Source organism: Rousettus aegyptiacus, unplaced genomic scaffold (genome assembly GCF_014176215.1).
Source record: "Rousettus aegyptiacus isolate mRouAeg1 unplaced genomic scaffold, mRouAeg1.p scaffold_m13_p_1, whole genome shotgun sequence".
Lineage (NCBI taxonomy): Eukaryota > Metazoa > Chordata > Mammalia > Chiroptera > Pteropodidae > Rousettus > Rousettus aegyptiacus.
Window position 1 is genome coordinate 34,792,288 of NW_023416284.1, and position 22,005 is coordinate 34,814,292.

The 22,005-nt window shown below is 35.8% G+C and overlaps 1 protein-coding gene across 6 annotated transcripts in view; it reads left to right on the forward strand.

The window, feature by feature from the left end:
- ZYG11A (zyg-11 family member A, cell cycle regulator) overlaps positions 1–22,004 on the forward strand; it is a 65,336-nt gene extending 43,332 nt beyond the window's left edge. For 3 of the 6 annotated variants that reach the window (XM_016120360.2, XM_016120365.1, XM_016120366.1), the window contains 6 exons: positions 3,035–3,196; positions 3,271–3,315; positions 6,883–7,077; positions 9,655–9,716; positions 10,116–10,213; positions 19,782–19,945. In XM_016120360.2, the coding sequence (XP_015975846.1) occupies positions 3,035–3,196; positions 3,271–3,315; positions 6,883–7,077; positions 9,655–9,716; positions 10,116–10,213; positions 19,782–19,945 (726 nt within the window). Of the gene's footprint in view, positions 1–3,034; positions 3,197–3,270; positions 3,316–6,882; positions 7,078–9,654; positions 9,717–10,115; positions 10,214–19,781; positions 19,976–20,731 lie in introns of those variants that run through there. The other 3 variants (XM_016120361.2, XM_016120362.2, XM_016120363.2) reach the window with 3 other exon arrangements.
- Position 22,005: the final 1 nt, after the last annotated feature.

The following is a 22,005-nucleotide window of genomic DNA, read 5'->3' on the forward strand; positions in this document are numbered from 1 at the left end:
TGTTTTTCTTTTCAGTGTGTTCCTAGTTGTCTGATAATTTATTGAATAATTTATCTTTTTTTCCACCGTTTTTATGCAGTGCCATCTTTATAATATATTAAATTCTCAAGTATATTGGCATCTATTTCTGAACTTTACCCTCTATTGTTAATTTGTATGTCTATTTACATGTTGGTGTCACACTTTTTATTTTCTAGCTTAATAAATCCTGATAGTTAAGATCTTTACTTGGGTTTCTTTCAGTTATTTTGACCTGTTTTGTATGTGAATACTAGAATTGGTTTGTCTAGTTCTAAAAAAGCCCTGTTTTCTTTGGGATTGTGTTAAATTTATAAATTGACTCAGAAGAATTGACATCTCTGTGAGACTGATTCTTCCTGAGAGCAGTGTATGTTATTTTATTTATTCAGTCTTTCATATCTCCCTAAAATATGTGGATTTTTTTTTCATATTGATAGTGTATACTTACATTTATTCCTAAGGCTTTTACCTTTTGCATTGCTGTTATAAGTGGAATCTTGTGAGTATTTGGTATCTAGCCAGTAGGTTTAGGAGATAAAAATCAACAGTGATTTTGGATGTATTGATTTCTTAGATGTTTGAGATATCAGATAGGTGTTTTGATATATGGAGTACAGCTTAGAGGGGTGGACAGGACTAGAGAAATAATTTGAGTCATCAATTCTGAAATGCGATGAAATCAACCTAGAAACTGTGGAGTGTGTATAGGAAAAAAAAAAAAAAAGGAAGAGAAGGAGAAGCCAGAAAAGGATATAAAAAAAGGGGCTTCTAAAACAAGTCAGAAAACCAGGAGAGAGTGGTATCTTAGAATCCAAGTGAATTATTTTAAGAAAAATTGGGCAGGTGTATCTGGTGCTATTGAGTGGTTGAGCGAGACAAGGACAGAGAGTTGACCATTGGATTTGACAAGACGGAAATTATTAGTCATCTTAGTGAAGTAGTGGGACAAAATCTTAATTGGAGCACAATGTGAGCAAATAGTGGGTGACAACTTTTGATATTTTTCAGTGAGAAAAAAACAGAAAAATAGAAATCCTATATGGGGCCAGTAGGGGTTTTTTTCCATGATGGGTTACATTAAGATGTATTTTATGCTCACGAGAATAATTTTGAAAAGAGGAAAAAATTGATGGCATAGGCAAGACAGAGGGAAATAATTTTGGTGCCAAATCTTTGTGTGTGTACAGGAATTATATAGAGAGTGGAAGTAAAGATGTTAGCTTTAGATTGGAGCAGAAAGGAAGGCAGAGTACGTTGATGCATGTACAAGTAGGTTGGTAGATTTTAAGAAGAATAGCTATAGTTCTCAGTGAAAAATTAGATAAAGTGATCAAATGAGAGGAGTAAAAAGATGGCGATTAAAGTTGAGGTGAGAAAATTATGAATTAGTCTTTAGAGCAAATTCATTGAGAAATGTAGAAGGGTTGCCAGGTACAGTTGAATACCCTTTTGAAGTTTTTTTGGTAAAAAAGTGAGACTCAAGCACACTTTTTTAATATTCAGATGTTTGGCAGTGGTGCATGAAGTAGGGTTTAACTAAGGAGTTTTGCCAAGATGATGGAATAGAAGAACGTTGAAGTTGCTGGGAATGGTAACAGGAATAGAGAGAGAGAGATAAAGATATTAATACAGAGAACAAGTACTAAAAGTAAATGAAAGGAAGAGTAGCACTATAGTTGTTGGAGACATAGTTTTAGAAAGTACCAAAAGTTCAGGCTTTAGATGAAAACAAAACAGGTTTTTAGCCACTAGCCATAAGACCTTAGAAAATTTACTTAGCTCCTCTGTGCCTCACATTCTTCATCTGAAAAACCTGCATCATCCAAATAATGGGTGTCTGTCATAGGAGTAATATTTCAGTTATTTTGAGTATCATTAAGATAAAAATATGTAAAGCATCTAACCATGGGCCTGGCCATAGTTGTTATTTTCAGGGTAAGCCTCACTTCCCCTTCTCCCACTCCGGCCTTGCTGCCATTCACCCTGCTGGCCATCTAGATGATTGCTGCCAGTGTTAGGTGCTGTCTTTATATTATCTTGGCTCTCACAGCTTTATTTTTGTGATGAACTCTCTTGATACATTCTCTCCTGGTTGGGTAAAATATTTGAGATGGTCTCATTCCTTCTGAAAACAGACATTCTGATTTGTTGAGTGTTTCATACTTTGTCTTCTTAGTAGCTGGTTACGTGAAAATGGCTGTCTATTTCCTCTCACATGACAGCCTGATATGCTTGAAAGAAAGCATAAATATTAGGCTTAACTTATGTCCAGAAATATTCTGATTGAAATGGTATGTTGGAATCTATAAAGAGAGCCAGTGATTTCTTCAAACTTTTAGGGCATATGGATATAATATTAGTGTTACTCTCAAGCCATACTGACCTACTCAGTAGCCTAGAACAGCAAATTTTTTCTTTATCTGACATATTCTTTTCCCACCCCCACCTATCCCCTTTCCATACGTCTCCATTCCTTGCTTAGCTGGATTATCCTCTGTCTTCTGTCCAGTTTATATATTACCTTTGTGTGGATGCTTCCCTCTCCCACCTTTTCTAAAGTAAATTCTTAGGCTTTTATGTGTTTCCTTCAGAGCATTTACTAAAACTTAAAAAATATTTTATTTAGCTGAGAAAAAACATCTAAATTTTGATCTCTCTTACCTGAATAAGTACCTGACTTCCAGAAGGTACTGACTAGATAGTCTCAATAAATGAATAATGGAATAGCTGATATGCTCTTGACTATGTGATTTATTAACAAGCAGCAAGAATTAGATTAAGTGCTCATTAAACTTTAATTTTTTCCCCATTTAATCCTTATAAAAATCCTAGGAGGTAAGTGTAACTCATTTTATAGGGAGAAGAGGATCACAAAGCTTTTAAGTGGTAGAACTTTGGTTTAGAACCCAGGTTTAATTTTTTTTTTTTTAAAGCTTTTCTTAACTATTGTTTCTTTATTCTGGAATTGAGTTAGTCATTAGAGCCTCTAACTTCCTGTCTGTTTGATTCTTAGGAACTTCTAGCAATAGTAAAACAAAAGACTACTGAGAATTTAGATGATGTCACTCTCCTGTTTACTTTGAAAGCACTTTGGAATCTTACAGATGAGTCTCCAGCTGCCTGCAAGCACTTTATTGAAAATCAAGGATTGGCAATCTTCATCCAAGTCTTGGAGGTGGGAAGACGGGATTGAGTTTATAGTCAAGTACTTTTCTTCATGATAAAGTAACTTGTGTTTTCTTTTGACAGACTTTTTCAGAGTCAGCAATACAAAGCAAAGTACTTGGCCTTTTGGTAAGGTTAATTGTTTTGAGTTAATTATAATTATTTAAAAAAATAGATAACTAACTATTATGAAGTACCTACTATATGCTAGGCACTTTTGTAAGCAGTTGACATGTATTGACTCATTTAATCTTCACATCATCCCTATAAAATAAATATCATATATCAGCCATCTGTTGCTGTGAACAGACTCCAGCTTAAAACATCTGCCTTTTGTTTTACTTATGAATCTGTGGGTCAGCAATTTGAACTCAGCTCAGTTGTACAGTTATTCTGTTCTCATGTGGAATTACTCCTATAGCTGTAGTCATCTGGTGGCTCAGTGAGGACTAGGTGCTGTAATATAAGATGGCCTAACACATCTTACAGTTGGAGTAGGTTATTTACTGGGCCGTGTCTCCCTTGATTTCTTCACTTGGCAGTTACAGGAGCAATAGAAGGCAAGTCTCACTGTACAAGCGCTCCCTAAACCTCTGTTTATATCATATTTTCTAATGTTTCATTGGCCAAAGCAGGTTACATGCTTTGGGGTGTTTTCCAACAACCACTTCTTCATCTGACACCATCTGAGTGTCCTGCAGTTCAGTTCAATTCAGTTCTGACACTAACGACCTGAAGTTAATGTCAGATTCCACAAGTTAAAAGGCTTAGTCCACAAGACTACCTTCACTTCAGATGCCAGTCCTAGGTCCTAGGCCACCTGTACTTCTGACTGACTATAAGTTGGGAGTTTCACAACCCCCTCAGGTAGATAATTTGTTAGAATGACTCATGACTCAGTAAGGCATTTTACTTGCTATTATTAATATATTATAAAGGATATAATTAAGAAACTGTCAAATGAAAGAGAAGGATAGGGCAAGGAAGGAGGAGTGCACATTGAACTTCCATGCCTTCTTTGGGCATGTCACTCTTTCAGAACTTTGATGTGTTCACCGACCCAGAAGTTCTCCAAACCCCATCATTTAAGGGTTTTTTTTTTTTTTTTTTTTTTTTTTTTATGGAGGTTGGATCACATATTTATTAACTCATTATTAACTCAATCTTCAGGCCAGAGTTTGCGGGTGGGGCTGAAAGTTTGGGCTTCTAATTAATGTTTGATCTTTCTGGCATCCAGCCCCCATTTTGAAGATGCTCTTATCATTCCTATCATTTGGGAAATTCGAAGAGATTTAACAGCTGTGTCAGGAACTGGGGACAAGGACCAAGTAGATATTTCTTTTTATGCCCATGATTAAGCTCTGATTAGAGGAGGTGGTTCTCTCTTGATAGGAGGAGCAGCAAAGTCACATTGCTAAGGGATAGGAAAAATTATGTTCTATACTCTACCACACATTGTTATCTACATTTTATAGACATAAAATTTGAGCTACAATAGTACCATTTACCCTGTGTTACCTAGAGAGTAAGAGGAAGAATCAGAATTCAAACTCAGGCAGTCTGGCTCTAGACTCTCTGATATTATCTTTAATGTACTTCCTCTTTAACAAGGCAATCCATTTCTTAGAAATATCTTTGTTTATTATACTTTCTTAGGATGTTTATTATTGAGAAATTTCTTTGTTTCCTAAAGTTAAAGGTGAAGATTTACAAAAAGCAATAATAAAGACATAAGCCCCTACAGTTTGTTGTGCCGGTGCTGTAGGGACAAAGATGCATAAATATATCAAGCTAATGGTGCTTATCGCATTCTGTTGGGGAGATGATGTATGACATGTTTATAATTAGCCCTCTAAGATTGACTGTCGTAAGGGCTAGAAAAGAGGCACAAAATCCAGTGGGAGCCTTCGAATTCTAGATCACGAACTCTTTGAAAGCAGGTACTCTTTCTTGTCTTTTCTTTTGTGTCTCTAGCACTTATAGGACTTGGAACAGAGTAGATGTGAAAGGTTTCATAGAGAGGAAGACGTGATTAATATTGGAAATCTGGAAGATACAGAAAAGTAGAAGGGACAAAGAAAGTAGTAGGGAACAAATGTCATTTTTGTCTAGGGAAAATGAAAAATGTAATCATGTGAGAGACACTATAATACAGACTAGTGGGAATTTTAGGAGAAGATGAGAAGAAGAAAAGCAATGGGAAATCAGTCCAGAAAGGTGGATTGAATACTCATATATTCTGTGTGGTACTAGGTATCCTAGTACTAGCTGACCTAAGAGATCTTTTACTCCTTATCTTTTTGAGAGCCTCTCAAAATACTACCTTCTGAGGTTGTCTCTTTTCTTTCCTTTTTCTGAAGGAAGAATACCTACCCACAATCTCCTATGGCTCCCATCTTCTCAATGTTTTGTTCCATAGACTCTTGGATAGAAAAAACTAATATAAAAGTAGCCTCTGCCAAGCTTACAGGAGAAATCTTGTGATTCAACCAAGGTGTCTCTCTGTTACATTTAAGGATGTTATCTAGCATCTTGACTCTTGTTTGGAACTACCATCTGAGATACTTACTGTTGAAATTATGCTAATGACAAGAAGGGTAGAACTGTAGAACTAGTCTTGGGAAAAACTGGAGGGTGGGGGGTATCTCAAAACAGCACAATTTTCTGCATAGTGCCATATGGTATTTTCAACATACTAGTCTGTTGGCTCTACTTTTCTAAAAGCTGCTTCAGAAGGATTGGTAACTGCTATGTTCACTTAAACTTGTTTCACCTCTAAACCTTACTCTATGTAAATCTATCTTGCTAGCAGACACTCTAGAGAGATTCTTCCTCACTGGCTTTGAAGAAGCAAGCAGGCATGAAGTAAGTGGTTAGAGAAGGGAGACGCCTACATGACAAGGAATTATGGGCAGCTTCTAGGAGCTGAGGTAGTTTCCAGCAAGAACTGAAACCCTTAGTCCTATAGCCACAAGGAAATGAATTCTGCCAATAGCCTAAGTGAATTTGGAAGTCGACTCCTCCACCCCAGTGGAGCCTCCTTATGAGAATTCAGCCCAGCTGGCACTTTGACTGCAGCCTTGTTAAGACCTCAGAGGATTTAGCTAAGCCATGCCTGGGCTCTTGACCTACAGAAACCGTGAGAAAAATATGTATTGTTTTAAGTTGGGGAGTTTGTGGTAATTTGTTTACACAGCATAGCGTATTAATACAATATATAAAATAAAGAAAAATACTACCCACCCTTCATTGTTACTGTGAAGCTAGTATAATATAATAAATGCTTAATGGCCCCAAGGAACATTAAGTATTTGAGTCAGGCCCGGATTTACATTCTAGTTAACCAGGTATTAGCAAGGTGAGCCTGACAAGTTAGTCTTGATGAGTGTCAGATTTCTTTGTATGACTATTTTAAAGATTAAATGAGATAGGCAGATAAAAAGTTTTATATATCTAGTTCAGTGCTTGGCACTTAGTAAGTACTTACTCATTGGTTTTTTTTTTTTCCTCACTCATCATCATCATCATCATCATCAAGGGGTGGAATTGTGATGTTAGGCTAAATTAAGAGGGAGGCAGATAGGACTGAGTATTCTGAATATATCAGAGCTAAGCACTAAGAGAGACAGAGTAAACAGTTCCTGATTCTCCTGTCCTTCCCTGTCCTTGATATTCTCTGCTCTGTCTGACCTATAGAACAACATAGCTGAAGTCAGAGAACTCTCTTCCAAGCTGGTGACTGAAGATATGGTGAAGCATATCAGCATCTTGCTCCATAGCAAAGAAATGGAAGTCAGCTATTTTGCAGCAGGCGTCATAGCCCACCTGACGTCTGACAAACAGCCTTGGATATCCTGTGACCTTCAGAGGAGTGTTCTTCTCCAGGATCTGGTACCAAATCCTGAGTGATTTCTTTTTGCAAAAAACTTATTTTTCTAGATCACAAGAGTTTTAGAAATATGTGTTCATTGTAGAAAATGGGAAACAAAAATATAGAGTATTATAAATTACCCATACCCTCCAAAGCTAACTTCTGTTAACCTCTATTTTGTCGCATTTCTTCTGGTATTTTTCTTTTATTAAAATGTTATACATGCAAGCAAGTGTGTATGGCTTATTCCAATTCTCTTTCCCACTTTCATCTCTTTTTAATGCTATTTCTTTTTGTATTCACCTCCCTGTCTCTGAATAATATGTATAGCTTCTTCTTGACTATGCAGTTTTAGGCACGATCTATTAATTTTCCCACTCTAGAAATTGAAGTTTCTTTTTCTCACTCTCCCTAGCCACACCCTTCCTTATACCCTAAGTATAAATCTCCTTTTGGTACATTGAAACACATTCTATTTACTTCAGCTTCTCACAGATTTATTTCCCAGAGCCTTCTGTCTTTCTTTCATCTGGTCTGCTTTTTTTTTTTTGTATATCTGCTATGCCGTTATCATCCCAGGTTATCCCTTTAATATAGTCCTGGAGATTTTTTTTACTTGTATTGGGTTTTTTTGTTTCCTGGATTGCGTGCCTTCCTGTTTTTTGATGTACTCCCTCATTTTGCTAGATCCTGTCCTCCAGTAGCTTCCTAAAAGAGAGATAATTTGAAGCCATATCCATTTGAAAATGTCTTCACATGTTAGTTGATCAAATGGCTGAATATAGAATTTTAGTTTTGAAATATTTTCCCTTCAGAATTTTTAAGTCATTGCTTTGTTGTCTTTTATGTCTCAGTATCACCATTTGGAAGTTCCACGCCATTTTTCTTTGGAAGTTGTAAGATCTTTCTTTGGTCTCAGTGTTTGGAAATCACAGCGATGTGCCTGGATATGGATATATTTTCATCTATTATGTTTGGCTCCTTATTAACTCTGGAAGCTTGTTTCCTTCAGTTCAGGAAAATTTCTCCCTCTCTACCCCTTTCCTTATCTGGGGATGTCAGCCCCTACAGAGTCATCTTTTTTTTTTTTTTTTTAAATTTTTTTTTCAAGTAATTGACATTCAATGTTTTATTTATATTAGCTTCAGGTGTACAACACAGTGGTTAGACATTTATGTAATTTATGAAATGATTCCCCTGATTTGTCTAGTACCCACCTGGCTGGCTATACATAGGTATTACAATATTATTTATTGTATTCCCCATGCTATACTTTACATTCTCATGACTATTTTGTAACTGCTAATTCAAACTCTTCTTAGCTATTTCCCTATTTATCTTTTTAAAAAATTTTTTTCAACTTCTACTCTTTCCGTTAGATTTTGCATTTCTACTACTATATTTTCAATTTCTAAGAACTGTATTGTTCTCTGAGTGCTTCTTTTTTGTATAATATTTTATTCTTGTTTCATGGTTGCTATATCTATTTATTATCTCTTGAAAGGTATTAATGATAGTTTGGGGTTGTTTTAGTATATATGCTGCTGAAACAAGCATAACTTGCGGTTTTAAGTTTTTCTCTTCAAGGTTTCTGGTTTCTGGCAAGTTGCTTTGTTTTCCTCTCTATTTTTTATTCTGTTATGTTACAGATTTTCTTAAAGTGTATGGTGTCCCTTAGCTGTCCATTTATATTTAAGAGTGGAACTATTTTGAAGCTTTGTGTAGATGGGTAGAACGTGTCAACTATGGACTTCACTGTAGAGTGATCTGAATTAGTTGTTCATCAAAGTGAGTGTCATTAGATCTTTTTTTTTTTTTTTTTTTTGTCTTGCCCTGGTTAGGATTTACCCAAAGAAGAATATTCTATTCTCCTAATTGAAAGCTATAAGCTTGGCTGCCCACAGTCTGAAAGCCCACTATAGGATGATGGGGGCAAGGGAGTCTCGGTATTTAGTATTAAGGTTTTCATTTTGGCCTTCTGTTTTTAGGATGGTACTCCCACCCTGAACTGCTCATGGTGTTGCCCAGTATAGAGGTTTTTGTTAGGGATGGGGGAGGAGATCTTGAAGTCTCAATTTCTTTGGTACTTTCAACCAGTCCTTTTATTTTCAACCCTACGTCTAATCTCACTTCCTGAAGTTTCTGGTATGCCAAATTTTTAAGTCTCTTGAGGGGTTCTGTTCACTGTTAAAATTGTTCTTTTAACCTTCCCCAGTGTTAGATCTATTGAAACAGTTATCCTTTTCCTTTTGCTTTGTTCTCTGTGTGTTTGCCTTCTTTTATTTTAAACAATTTGTACTTTTCTGTTTATGGGATTTAGGGAAGGAGTGGATGCATGCTCTGTCCTCCATCTTTAAATAGAAGCCCCTTTTATTGCATTGTTTTCCACATGACTTTGTTCATATCCTACATTTATAATGGTTATCTAATTGATATTTTGGCAAGTAGGTATACCTAAATTTGGGTAATCATTCTTGTATTTTGAAATTTTATGTTGTTTCATATATTTTTAATTATAAGTGGCATGAAATAGCTATTATGACATTTTAAAAATGATGGAATACAATACTAGAATTCTGGTTTCTCTTTTTGTATAGTATGCAACCATCCAGAATTGGCCAAATTCAAGTTGTAAGATGACAGCATTGGTGACCTACAGGTAATTTCATGATGGCGTAGCACTTTTCTTAAAGCCTGTCCTCTGTCTAATCACTATGTAGAGGCCATGGTGCAGCAATAAAATATTAGAGTCAAATAGCCTTATGTTCAAATCTTATTTCTTTGTGATATTGGGACATCACTTTTAGAAAATCTTTGAGATTTAGTTTTCCTTATCTGTAAAATGAGGTGACAGTTTACAGGATTAGGAATGAAATGAGATAATGAATGTGTAGAATGTCAAACACAGAATGCAGTTTTTTAAATGTTCGCTCTCGTTATATACTCAATAATATATCTGTTTCAGGAATTGACCCTATAGGGAAAATGTTGAAAATTATTATTGTATCCCTGATGTTAGCCTGAGTTCTGAATGAACATATTTTTTGTACCTTTTTAGATCCTTCAAGGCATTTTTCCCACTCCTTGGCAACTTCTCTCAACCACAGGTTCAGCTCTGGGCAGTATGGGCTATGTATCATGTATGCAGTAAAAACCGTATGTATTCAAAATATAATAGTTTTCCAGCTGTCTCCTTTTCCTTGAATTATCTGTTGGTATCCTTTGTTCATTTTTTGTCTACTGTATGTTGATCTTTTTCTTTAATTTCAAAGAACTTTCAAATAATTTTTCCTACTTTGTCTTGATTTTGTTCATTGTGTTTACAAGTCAGTCTTATTTTATTACCTTACTTTCTGAAATTGATGACAATTCTCAGCTATTGTTTTTAACTTTTTAATGGAAATGCAATAGACAATTAGTTTTTTTCAATTGGTATACAATAATATATTAGTTTCAGTTGTACAACATAATGATTAGAGATTTATATAATTCACAAGTGATCACCCCAACAAATCTAGTACCTGTGTCTTACATATTTATTATAATATTATTGACTATATTTCTTATGCTATACTTTATATTTGATGATTATTTTGTAAATATCCATTTGTACTTCTTAATCCCTTTGCCTTTTCCTTCACCAAGTGAGGGAAGTTTTGCATCATTATTTCTTCAAATAGGTTTTCAACTTCTTGCTCTTCTTCTGGTATCCCTAAATGTGAATGTTATGTTTGATGTTGTCCCATAGGTTCCATATATTATCTCCATTATTTTGAATTCTTCGTTCTTGTTACTGTTTCGATTGTGCGTCCTCTGCTACCCCATCCTCTATATCAGTGATTCGATCCTCTACTTCCTCTACTCTGTTGATTCCCTCTGATTATATATTTTATCTCAGATATTTTATTCTTCATTTCTAACTGGTTCTCTTTTACAATTTCCATCTCCATTTTTGTTTTTTATCTCTTTGTTAAAGTTCTCACTGAGTTCATCTATTCTTCCCCTAAGTTCATTGAGCACTGTTATAACTAGTATTTTGAACTCTGCATCTGGTAGATTGGTTGACCCCATTTTTTTTGGAGCACTGTTCTATTTTTTCATGTAGGATATGCTTCTTTATCTCTCCATTTTGACTGTCTTTCTGTTTCTGTTTCTGTGTACTAAGTAAAACTCTTAAGTCATTGAGCCTTTTTAGCATAGCTTAGTGTAGTAGGTATACAGTGGCACAGTACTGAGAAGGGTCCAACTGCAGGCCAAGTTTAGCCCCAAACTGTACCCACCCCGGGGCCACCAGGTAAGATTCAGCAAGCAATCCCCAGATGGCTGAAACACTCGTGCTGTGCTTTATAGTTGCCTCAAGAGGCCACACTAGAAACCAAGGACAGGTGACTCCAGTGTAGGGCTTATAGCTGCTTAGCAGAGGGCACAGGTTACACCGAGATCCTCCACTGGGTATGGCTTGGGCAAAGCCACAAGTAAGGACGAGTGGAGTTTCAAGGAGTCCTCTGTGCGGAGTGAACACTGTTACCCAGTTTGATGACGTCTCTGCTATCGTGTCGCCTGCATCAGCACTGCATCAGCTCGCTAGGAGGGGGGTGGACTCAATAGAGGAACGATGGATGCTATTAGCACTTCTGCCCAGGAGAAAGCCTCACCTCTGGCTCTTGCCCTGAAGTCTGACAACTCAGCATCCCACAAATTTAAGTAAACAAGTACTGAAGCTCAAAACAAGCCAGTTCATCACTGTGAAAGTTCAGTCGCCATTGTAGCTCGTTTAAGAGGAACATCTTCACTTGTCCGCACAGCTGCTGCAGACTCTCTCTCTCTCAGCCACGTGGGACCAGGCAGCCTTGCTTCTCTGACCCCTCATACCATTGTAGGGTACTTTCTTATTTCTCTCCTTAGTTTTAGTGCCTCTGTTTATCTGGACCTCAGGTGACTCCTTGCTATTTGCTCTGTGTTTCTCACATTTCTGGTATGGTTTCAAGAGGAGATATACAAAGCTTCTCTGTTCTATGTTGTCTTGCCCCTCCCTCTCTCAGCTATTTTTTTTTTTTTTTAAATAATACCCTTCCCTTATTCTCTCTATTCTTTTCTTGAGGAACATTTATCAGAAGTATCTTGTACCTACATAAGACACATTCTGTGCTACACATCTTTTAACCTTACTTTATTTATTTATTATTAATTTCTAATTTTTAAATTGAAGCGTAGTTGACATACAATATTATATTAGTTTCAGGTATACCACATGGTAATTAGTCATGCTTCAGTATCAGTGTCATTATTTTAAATATTTTTTAATAATTTATTTTTCAATTATAGTTCACACTTAAATATCTTAAAAAATGAACTACACATTAAGTTTAGTAACCATCTGTCACCATACAAAGTTATTACAGTATTATTGACTAATTCCCTATGTTGCACACTACATCCCTGTGCCTATTTATTTTATAATTGGAAGTTTGACCTTAATCCTCTTCACCTGTTTCTCCCATCTCCTCACCACCCACTCCTGGCAACCATCAGTTTGTTCTCTGTATCTATAAGTCTGTTTTGTTTGGTTGTTTTGCTTTTTAGAATCTACAAATAGGTAAAATCAGATGGTATTTGTCTTTCTCTTTTGACTTCACTTAATGGAATGACCCTCTAGGTCCATCCATGTTGTTGCAAATGGCAAGATTTCATTCTTTCTTATGGTCAAATAACATTCCTACCTCCCCTTCTCTCTCTCCCTCTTTTTTCTCCTCCCTCTTCCCCTCCCTCTCCCCCTCCCCCTCGCCCTCTCGCTATATAATATACACCACATCTTCTTTATCCATTCATCTGTTAATGGACATTTACATTGCTTCCATATCTTGGCTTTTGTAAATAATACTGACATGAACACAGGGGTGCACATATATCTTTTGTTTTTTAAAAAATGTGTTATTTCTTTAATTTTTAAAATTTATTTTTGTAATTAAAGTTTACATACAGTACTATATTAGTTTCAGGTGTGCAACATAGCGATTAGACATTTATATATCTTGCAGAGTGATCACCCTGATAAGTCTACTATGCATCTGGCACTATAATAGCTGTTACAGTATTTTTGAGTACATTCTCTATGTTGTATTTTATACCCCTTTGACTGTTTTTATAACTCACAGTTTATACTTAATTCCTTTTACCTTTTTCACTCATCCCCCTCAGTCCCTCTCCCATCTAGTGACCATCAATCTGTTCTATGTATCTATGAATTTGTTTCTGTTTTGTTTGTGTATTTTGATATTTAGATTCCACATATAAGTGAAATTATATGGTATTTGTCTCTCTCTGTCTGACGTCATTTGACATAATATTCTCTAGGTCTATCCATGTTATCGCAAATGACAAGATTTCATTCTTTTCTATGGCTAATATTCTATTATATATATGTACCACATCTTTTATCCTTTCACCTATTGATAGACACCTAGGTTGCGTCTGTATCTTGGCTAATGTAAACAATGCTGTAGTGAACATAGGGGTGTATATATCTTTCAAATTTTTTTTTTTTTTTTTTTATTTGGATAAATACCCAGAAGTAATGCTAGGTTGTATGGTAGTTCTATTTTTTAATTTCTGTGGGAACCACCATACTGTTTTCCACTGTTGCTGCATCAATTTACAGTCCCACCAACAGTGCATAAGGGTTCCTTCCCTTTTCTCCATATCCTTGCCTACACTTGACATTGTTGTCTTTTTGATAATAGCCATTCTGACAGGTGTGAGGTGATATGTTCATTGTGGTTTTGATTTGCATTTCCTGGATAAATAGTGACATTGAGCACCTTTTCATGTATCTGTTAGCCATCTGTATGTTGTTTTGGAAACATGTCTCTCCAGGTTCTCTGCCCACATTTAAATCAGATTGCATGTGTTTTTGCTATTGAATTGTATGAGTCCATTATATATTTTGGGTATTAACTCCTTGACAGGTATATCACTTGCAGATATATTCTCCCATTCTATAGATTGCTTTTTTTTGTTATATTGATGGTGTCCTTTGCTATGCAAAAGCTTTGTAGTTTGATGTAGTCCAATTTGTTTAATTTTGCTTTTGTTTTCCTTGCCTAAGGAGACAGATCTAAAAAAAAATTGCTAAAACCAATGTCAGCGAGTTTACTGGCTATGTTTTTATCTAGTAGTTTTATAGTTTCAGGTCTTACATTTCAGTCTTTACTCCATTTTGAGTTAATTTTTGTATATGGTACAAAAAAGTGATCCAGTTTCATTCTTTTGCATGTAGCTGTTTAGTTTTCCCAGCGCCATATTTTGTTGAGACTGTCTTTTCCCCAATGTATGTTCTTGCCTCCTTTGTCATAGGTTAATTGACCACATAAGCATGGGTTTGCTTCTGGGCTCTCTCTTCTGTTCCATTGATCAATGGAACAAAGTATAAAACCACACGATCTGTTTTTGTGCCAGTACCATACTATTTTGATTACTATGGCTTTGCAGTATAATTTGAAATCAGGAAGTGTGATATCTTACCTTTTTTCTTCTTTCTCAAGATTGCTTTGGCTATTTAGGTTCTTTTATAGTTTCATACAAATTTTAGGATTATTTGTTCTAGTTCTGTGAAAATGCCATAGGTATTTTTATAAGGGTTACATTGAATTTGTAAGTTGTCTTGGGTAGTATGGACATTTTAACAGTATTAATTCTTTCAAGTCATGAGTATGATACATCTTTATAATTATGTCTTCTTCAACTTAGTTTTTCAATGTCTTCATAGTTTTCAGAGTATAAGTCTTTCACTTCCTTAGTTAAATTTATTCCTAGGTATTGTATTCTTTTTGATGCAGTTGTAAAATGGATGTTTAAAAAATTCTTTTTCTCACTATTTGTTATTAGTATATAGAAATGCAACAGATTTATGTATATTAATTTTGTATCCTGGAACTTTACTGAATTCATTTATTCTAATAGTTTTTTGGTGGATTCTTTAGGGTTTTATGTATATAGTATCACATCATCTGCAAATAGTGAGTTTTACTTCTTCCTTTCTAATCTGGATAGCCTTATTTTTTTTGTTGTTCGATTGCTGCAACTAGGACTTCCCCTACTATGTTGAATAAAAGTGCTAAGAGTGGCCTCCTGGTTCCTGATCTTAGAGGAAAGATTTTAGCTTTCTACCATTGACTACGTTAGCTATGAGTTTGTCATGTATGGCCTTTATTATGTTGAGGTATGTCCCTCTATGCCCACTTTGTTGAGAGTTTTTATCATAAATCGATATTGAATTTTGTTAAATGCTTTTTCTACATCTATTGAGATGATCATGTGGTTTTATACTTTGTTAATGTGGTGTATCGTACTGATTTGCAGATGTTCGACCATCCTTACCTCCCTGGAATAAATCCCACTTGATCATGGTGTGTGATCCTTTTAATGTGTTGTTGAATATGGTTTACTAATATTTTGTTGAGGTTTTTTGCATCTATGTTCATCAGGGATATTAGCCTGTTTCTCTCTTTTAGTTTCTGGTTTTGGTATTAGGGTAATGCTGATCTCTTTAAATGAACTTGGTAGCATACCATCCTCTTCAGTTTTTTGGAATAATTGTAGAAAGGATAGGTATTAACTTCTCTTTAAATGTTTGGTAGAATTCACCTGTCAAGACATCTAGTGCTGGACTTTTGCTTGTTGGGAATTTTTTGATTACTTATTCAATTTCATTACTAGTTATCAGTCTGATTGATATTTTCCATTTCTACTTGATTCAGTCTTGGAAGATTGTGTTTTTAGAAATTTATCTGTTCTTCTGATTGTCCAATTGATGGCGTATAATTGTTCGTAGTAATCTGTTATGATCCTTTGAGTTTCTGTGGTATCTACTGTCACTTCTCTTTTATTTCTGATTTTATTTATTTGGCCCCTCTTTTTTCTTGATGAGTCTGGCTAAAAGTTGATCAGTTTTGTTTATCTTTTCAAAGAACTAGCTTCTGTTTCATTGATCTTTTTTTTCTTAGTTTCTATTTAATTGATTTTTATTCTGATACTATTTCGTCTACTAATTTTGAGTGGTTTATTGATTGATTGATTTTAGTTCATTTAGGAATACAGTTAGACTATTGAGTATTTTTTGTTTCTTGAGGTAGGTCTGTATCATTATAAACTTGCCTCTTTGAACTTCTTTTCTGCATTGCATAGATTTTGGAATGTTGTGTTTCCATTTTCATTTTTCTCAATGTATTTTTTGATTTCCTCTTTGATTTCTTCATTGAGCCATTGGTTTTTAGTAGCAAGTTTGTGTTTTCCAGTCTTCTTTTTGTAATTGATTTTTAGTTATATACCATGTGGTCAGAAAAAAATACTTGATATGATTTCAGTCTTTTTAAATTTATTGAGACTTTTATGACCTACAATGTGATCTGTCCTGAGCATGTTTCATGTGCTCTTGAAAAGAATGTGTATTCTGTTTTTGGACAGAATGGTCTGCATATATCTGTTAAGTCAATTTAGTCTAAGATGTTGTTTAAGGCCAAGTTTCCTTATTGATTTCCTACATAAATGATCTAGCCATTGACGTAAGTAGGATGTTAAAGTCCCTGCTATTATTGTATTAATGTCTGTTTCATCCTTGAGGTCTGTTAATATTTCTTGATGTATTTAGATGCTCCTATGTTAGGTGCATAGATATTTATAAGTGTTATATCCTCTTTTTGGGTTGATCCCTTTATCGTTATATATAATGCTATTCTTTGTCTCTTGTTAGAATCTTTGTTTTAAAGTCTACTTTGTCTAATATATGTGTTACTACCCCAACTTTCTTTTCGTTTCCATATGCATGGAATACCTTTTTCCATCCCTTCATTTTCAGTCTCTGTGTCATTAGATCTGAAATAAGTCTCTTGTTGGCAGCACATTTATGGTTTTTGTTTTTTAATTCATTCAGTACCTTGTGTCTTTCAATTGGATCATTTAGTCTGTTTACATTTAAAGTCATTATTGATAGATATGTGCTTATTGTTATTTTGTTAATTGTTTTCTGGTGTTTTTTGTAGTTATTTGTGGTTTTCTTCTTGTTCTCTTTCTTTGTGATTTGATGAATTTCTTTAATGTTATGTTTGGATTCCTTTCTCTTTACTTTTTATCTACCATAGGTTTTTAGTTTGTGTGTGTGTGTGTGTTTTTTAATCTATTATAGATTTTTAGCTTATGGTTACCATAAGATAGATAGATAGACAGACAGACAGACAGACAGATAGATATCTAACAGCCTATGTATACAGCACTGTATTAGTTCGCTTTAAGTTGCTGGTTACGTAAGTTCAGATGCATTCTAAAAGCACTACATTTTTATTCCCCTACCACCAAATTTTAAATTTTTTGCTGTCATATATTACATTTTTAAAAATTGTGTACTCTGGTTTGGTGGTGATAAGTTAACAGTGGCTTTTGCTTATCTGGGGGACTCTTTATCTCTCCTTTAATTCTGAAAGATACCCTTGTCACATAGAGTATTCCTGGTTGTGGGTTTTCTCTTTCAGCTTTTTTCAATATATCATCCACTCCTTTCTGGCCTGCAAAGTTTCTACTGAATAATCAGCTTATAGTCTTATGGGGATTCCCTTGTAAGTAATAGTTAGTTTTCTCTTACTACTTTTAAGACTCTCTTCGTCTTTAATTTTTGACATTTTATTTGTGATTGATGTGGACTTTTGGGTTCATCTTGCTCTGTGCCTTTTGGACTCAGATGTCTTTTTCCTCCTCAAGTTAGGAAATTTTCAGATACTATTTCTTTAAAAAAGTTTTCTGCCCCTTTCTTCTTTTTCTGGGACCCCCCGTAATGTGAATATTAATATGTTTGATGTTGTACCAGAGGTCTGTTAAACTGCTCATTTTTAAAAAATTCTTTCTGTTGTTCAGCTTGGTTAATTTCTACTGCTCTGCCTTGCAGATCACTAATCCGGTCTTCTGTATCATCTAATCTATTGTTGATTCCCTCTAGTGTATTTTTTTTTTTCATTGCAGTTACTCATTTCTTTAGCTCTCATTCATACCATCTTATATTTTCTATCTTTGTTTTGAAGGTTATCACTGTGTTCATCCATTCTTCTCCTGAGTTCAGTGAAAATCTTTATGGTCATTACTTTGAAATTTTTATTGAGTAGATTGCTTATTTTTGTTTCGTTTAGTTCTTTTTCTGAGATTTTTGTCTTGGTCTCTTATTTGGAACATATTCCTTTATTTCCTTGTTTTGCTTAAATCTGTGTTTCTATGGTCACTTACGTCTCCTGGTCCTGAAGAAGTGGCCTTATATTGGAGATGTCCTGTGGTGTTCAGCAGTGCAGTTCCTTCTGGCTTCCAGAGGCAGATGCCCCAGGGCTGTTCCCTGTGTGTGCTGCCAGTATGCTGGTGTGTGGGGCTGGCCCCTGATGTAGCTGGCTTGAGGCCTGGCTGTGACTGCTGCAGGCACACTGATTGGGCAGGTTGTAATCTTTTTTTTTATCCCCTCTTTAATTCCCCGCTACCCTTCTACCCCTTACCTATTGATGTTGCCATTTCCCCTTAAGAACTGGATCTCTGAAGGCAGGGCGTCTCCTCACACACACTTGCAGTGTGCACCCAGGGCCTGGCGCACCAGGGGTATGGTCCGTGGCTCCACCTGGGGCTCAAGCCCAGGACCTTCTGTGTGTAAAGCAGACGTGCTAACCACTACACTATGGAGCCGCCCACTGTAATCTTTTTTTAAAAATAGTTTACATGTCTTTTTGTGTGTGTGGGTATGTCTTTGCGCGCATGTGCGCACGCCCACGTGCAACATTTTTGATAATTGCCTTAGTCATGTTTTTGGATCATTATTTCTGTCTAATTGGCACATGGACTGAGTAAGAGAATCCTTTTTAGACTGAATTGAGGTCATGCATTTTCAACACAATTTTTATTTACTTCTGTCAAGTGCCCTAGAGGTTTCCTTGGAATTGGACCAATTTTTATATTAATTTCTCAGCTCAATGGTTTCTAGAAAATTTTAGTATAAATTCAAATCTCATAACCACTTGGGACGAAGGTTATGAATTCTCAGGAAAGACTTCTCCATACTCCTACATATACCCTCCTAGAACCCAGGCCAAGATAAAGATGTTTCATTGTCTTATCCCTTCTCTTGTCTAGCTCTCTGAGGGACTAGCTTTATGCACTGATTTTGCTTCTAACTTCCTAAATTAGAATCTGAATTCCTAGATGACTGAAACTGACAGTCCCTTTCTGCCCCAGGATAGCTACAGGTTAGGTTATATGACTTAGGTACTTTCTTTTCTTTGTGTCTGGCTACTGGACTTTTCCTTTACTTTGTATATTCAGCTATGTATTTAAAATTTTTTCAATTACATATTATCCAGCATCTGGTGTTTTCACCTTATCTAGCTGACGGTATTGCCTGAACTGGAAATGTGTGATTTTTGTAATAAAAGAAGTTCTTATCCTTTTAGCTAGGTTTAGAGATATTTGAAGCATAGACTTGTTTGGATGTAAACGTACTAAAATCATGTGTTATCTCACAGATAAGACAAGCATTATCTATGTTTTGACCTATTCTTTTCTTTTGAATTGACTCATGTTAGGTTATTTCCTGTATCAAACAGCTTAAAAATCTTTCTACCCTTTCTTCAAAAAAGTGAATGCAGTAACTTGAGAATATTTAAAATACCAATTTGTCCATCAAGTTTTTTGCTTGATTTTCTTTCAGCCAGCAAATACTGCAAAATGTTAGTTGAAGAAGAAGGATTGCAGCTTTTGCGCGACATCCAGGAGCACAGTGAGGCAGACCCCCAAGCACAGCAGATTGCAGCTTCCATTCTAGACGATTTCAGGATGCATTTCATGAATTATCAGAGACTTCCTTTGTGTTGAATGCCCTTCTTAACCTAAAGGGCTTCAGAGGTACTACTCTCTGTTCCTTGGTGGTCAGCCTTCTACCATGTCAGCAGTTAAATGTTGAAACCCCTTGTTGTTGGAGTTTGCAAGTTGGCCATCCTTTATTGATTTTCTGTAAGTTACAAAAAGTTTTCATTTGTACGATGGCCATGATCCCAAATCAAGTTGGAGTCATTCTGAGAACACTGTCCTTTAGCGGTTTTGAAAAATCAGGCTCTGGACTCTGTGGAAAGACCTGTGAGCTCGATATTGGAACAGTTAGGCCAGTTACTTTTCTCTAGCCCTCGACAATTCCTTAATTCTGGGAGATTGCCAGAGGAAGGGGAAAAGGAAGACCTGCATGGAAACCTTAGGATTTGTTAAATTTCATGTTTGAAAGAACTCTCCTGAGTTGTTTTTCCTGGTTATATGCAGCCACTGGGAAGAAGTACATGAAAATGTTCTGGAAAGTATGTGCTTGTAAGTGTGTTGTTTGAAACATAGAACCACCTCTCTTGGAAGGGAGGAAAAATTAAAAAATGCTTAAAAAATAGATACCAAAGTCCTTTCCATTTGTGGGGTGGAAGAAAGAGAAATATATTTTTTACAATTTTTGATATTCTTCTCTTGGCCTTTTTTTCTTAAAACTTTACATATTAGACCGAATGGCATAATATTCTATGTATGTGTGTGCACTGGAGGGGCATGATGGGACTTAGAGACTAGAGTGTTTAGGTGAAAGATTGTATAGGAATTGTAAATCTCAATCCCTCAAATTTTTAGGGACTATAACCAAAATGGAGAGGAAGAAGAAGAGCCACAAAAGGTTTGTCAAAGATTTCAAGAGGTGCTTTTCTGAGAACCAGCCTCAACCACAATATAAACTATCAGAAGCTTTTGCTTGTGTCCTTTGCAAACCTCCTCTGTAGAGTATGAACTCCTTTCTTGCCTTATTATTAACAACTAACAAAACATGTTTTGCTATTCATCTGTTAAGTTTTTCAAAGAACAAAAATAAATTTCTTTTATATTAGTAGTGTATCTTAAGACTAGAATTTTGTTCTCCTAGCTGTCCAGACTCTTAACTGGAGTGCTATATACCATCTTTTGGAATCAAATAAGACTTATTCTAAACCATGCTCCAGACTATTGCTCACCAATATCCCACTGGTTAAGGGGAATTTATGACATATTTTCTTCTATAGTCCCGAAACTATACCGCATTTTCTCTCATTCACTCTTCTGCATGATTCCAAAGGGTGTCATAATTTCCCGACCTGGGTTCTAGCTAGTAGTTTGGAACATTCTATTACCAGATACTAACTTTTGTTGATTTGAAGAAGTGGTGAAAATTAGTAGTGTCTTTTGAGGTCCAGTTCTACACTAGGCAGCCCTTCAGTTTTGTCCCATTCACAGCAGTCCTCTGGGGTAGCTAAGTTTTATTCTCATTTAACAGATGAGAAAAAGGAAGTTCAGTAAGGTTATTACTTTCCTGCGTAGTTAACAGCTCATGTGGTTAGAGCTGATTCTAAGGTCTGCACTCTTCAGTGTTACTCTTCCTTCTAAAAAGTGAGCATAGCCTTGGGTCAAGTTGTACTTATTAGCAAATTAATGTTACTGATATTCGTAATCATGGCTTAGTGGCTCTAGGCCAGGCCTAGGCTCAGGAATCTCAGGCAGAACTCAGATTAGTTAAAGAATGATTCCAAGGCCACAATGTAAAATGCAGCTTTCTCATCCCCTGCCTTGGTACAGAAGGGCTACTTAAACTAGTGTGCATATCAACCCTCCCCACCTTTATTTCTAAGTGTATCATACTTTTGTTCACCTTTGCTCTTACCATTCCCTTCAACTTTCCTCTTTGCCTCAAATGCCTGTTAATCCTTAAGTCTTAAACTCGTGTTACCTGCCCAATCATAACCCTCTATTCTCTCCATCAGAGTTCATCACTCCCTTCTCAGTACTCCTGAAGTCTATTTAATGCAGCCACCAGAGACTTGCTTTGCCACCCTGTAGTTTACAAAAGGTTTTCACAGCGGTGATTTCATTTGATTTTC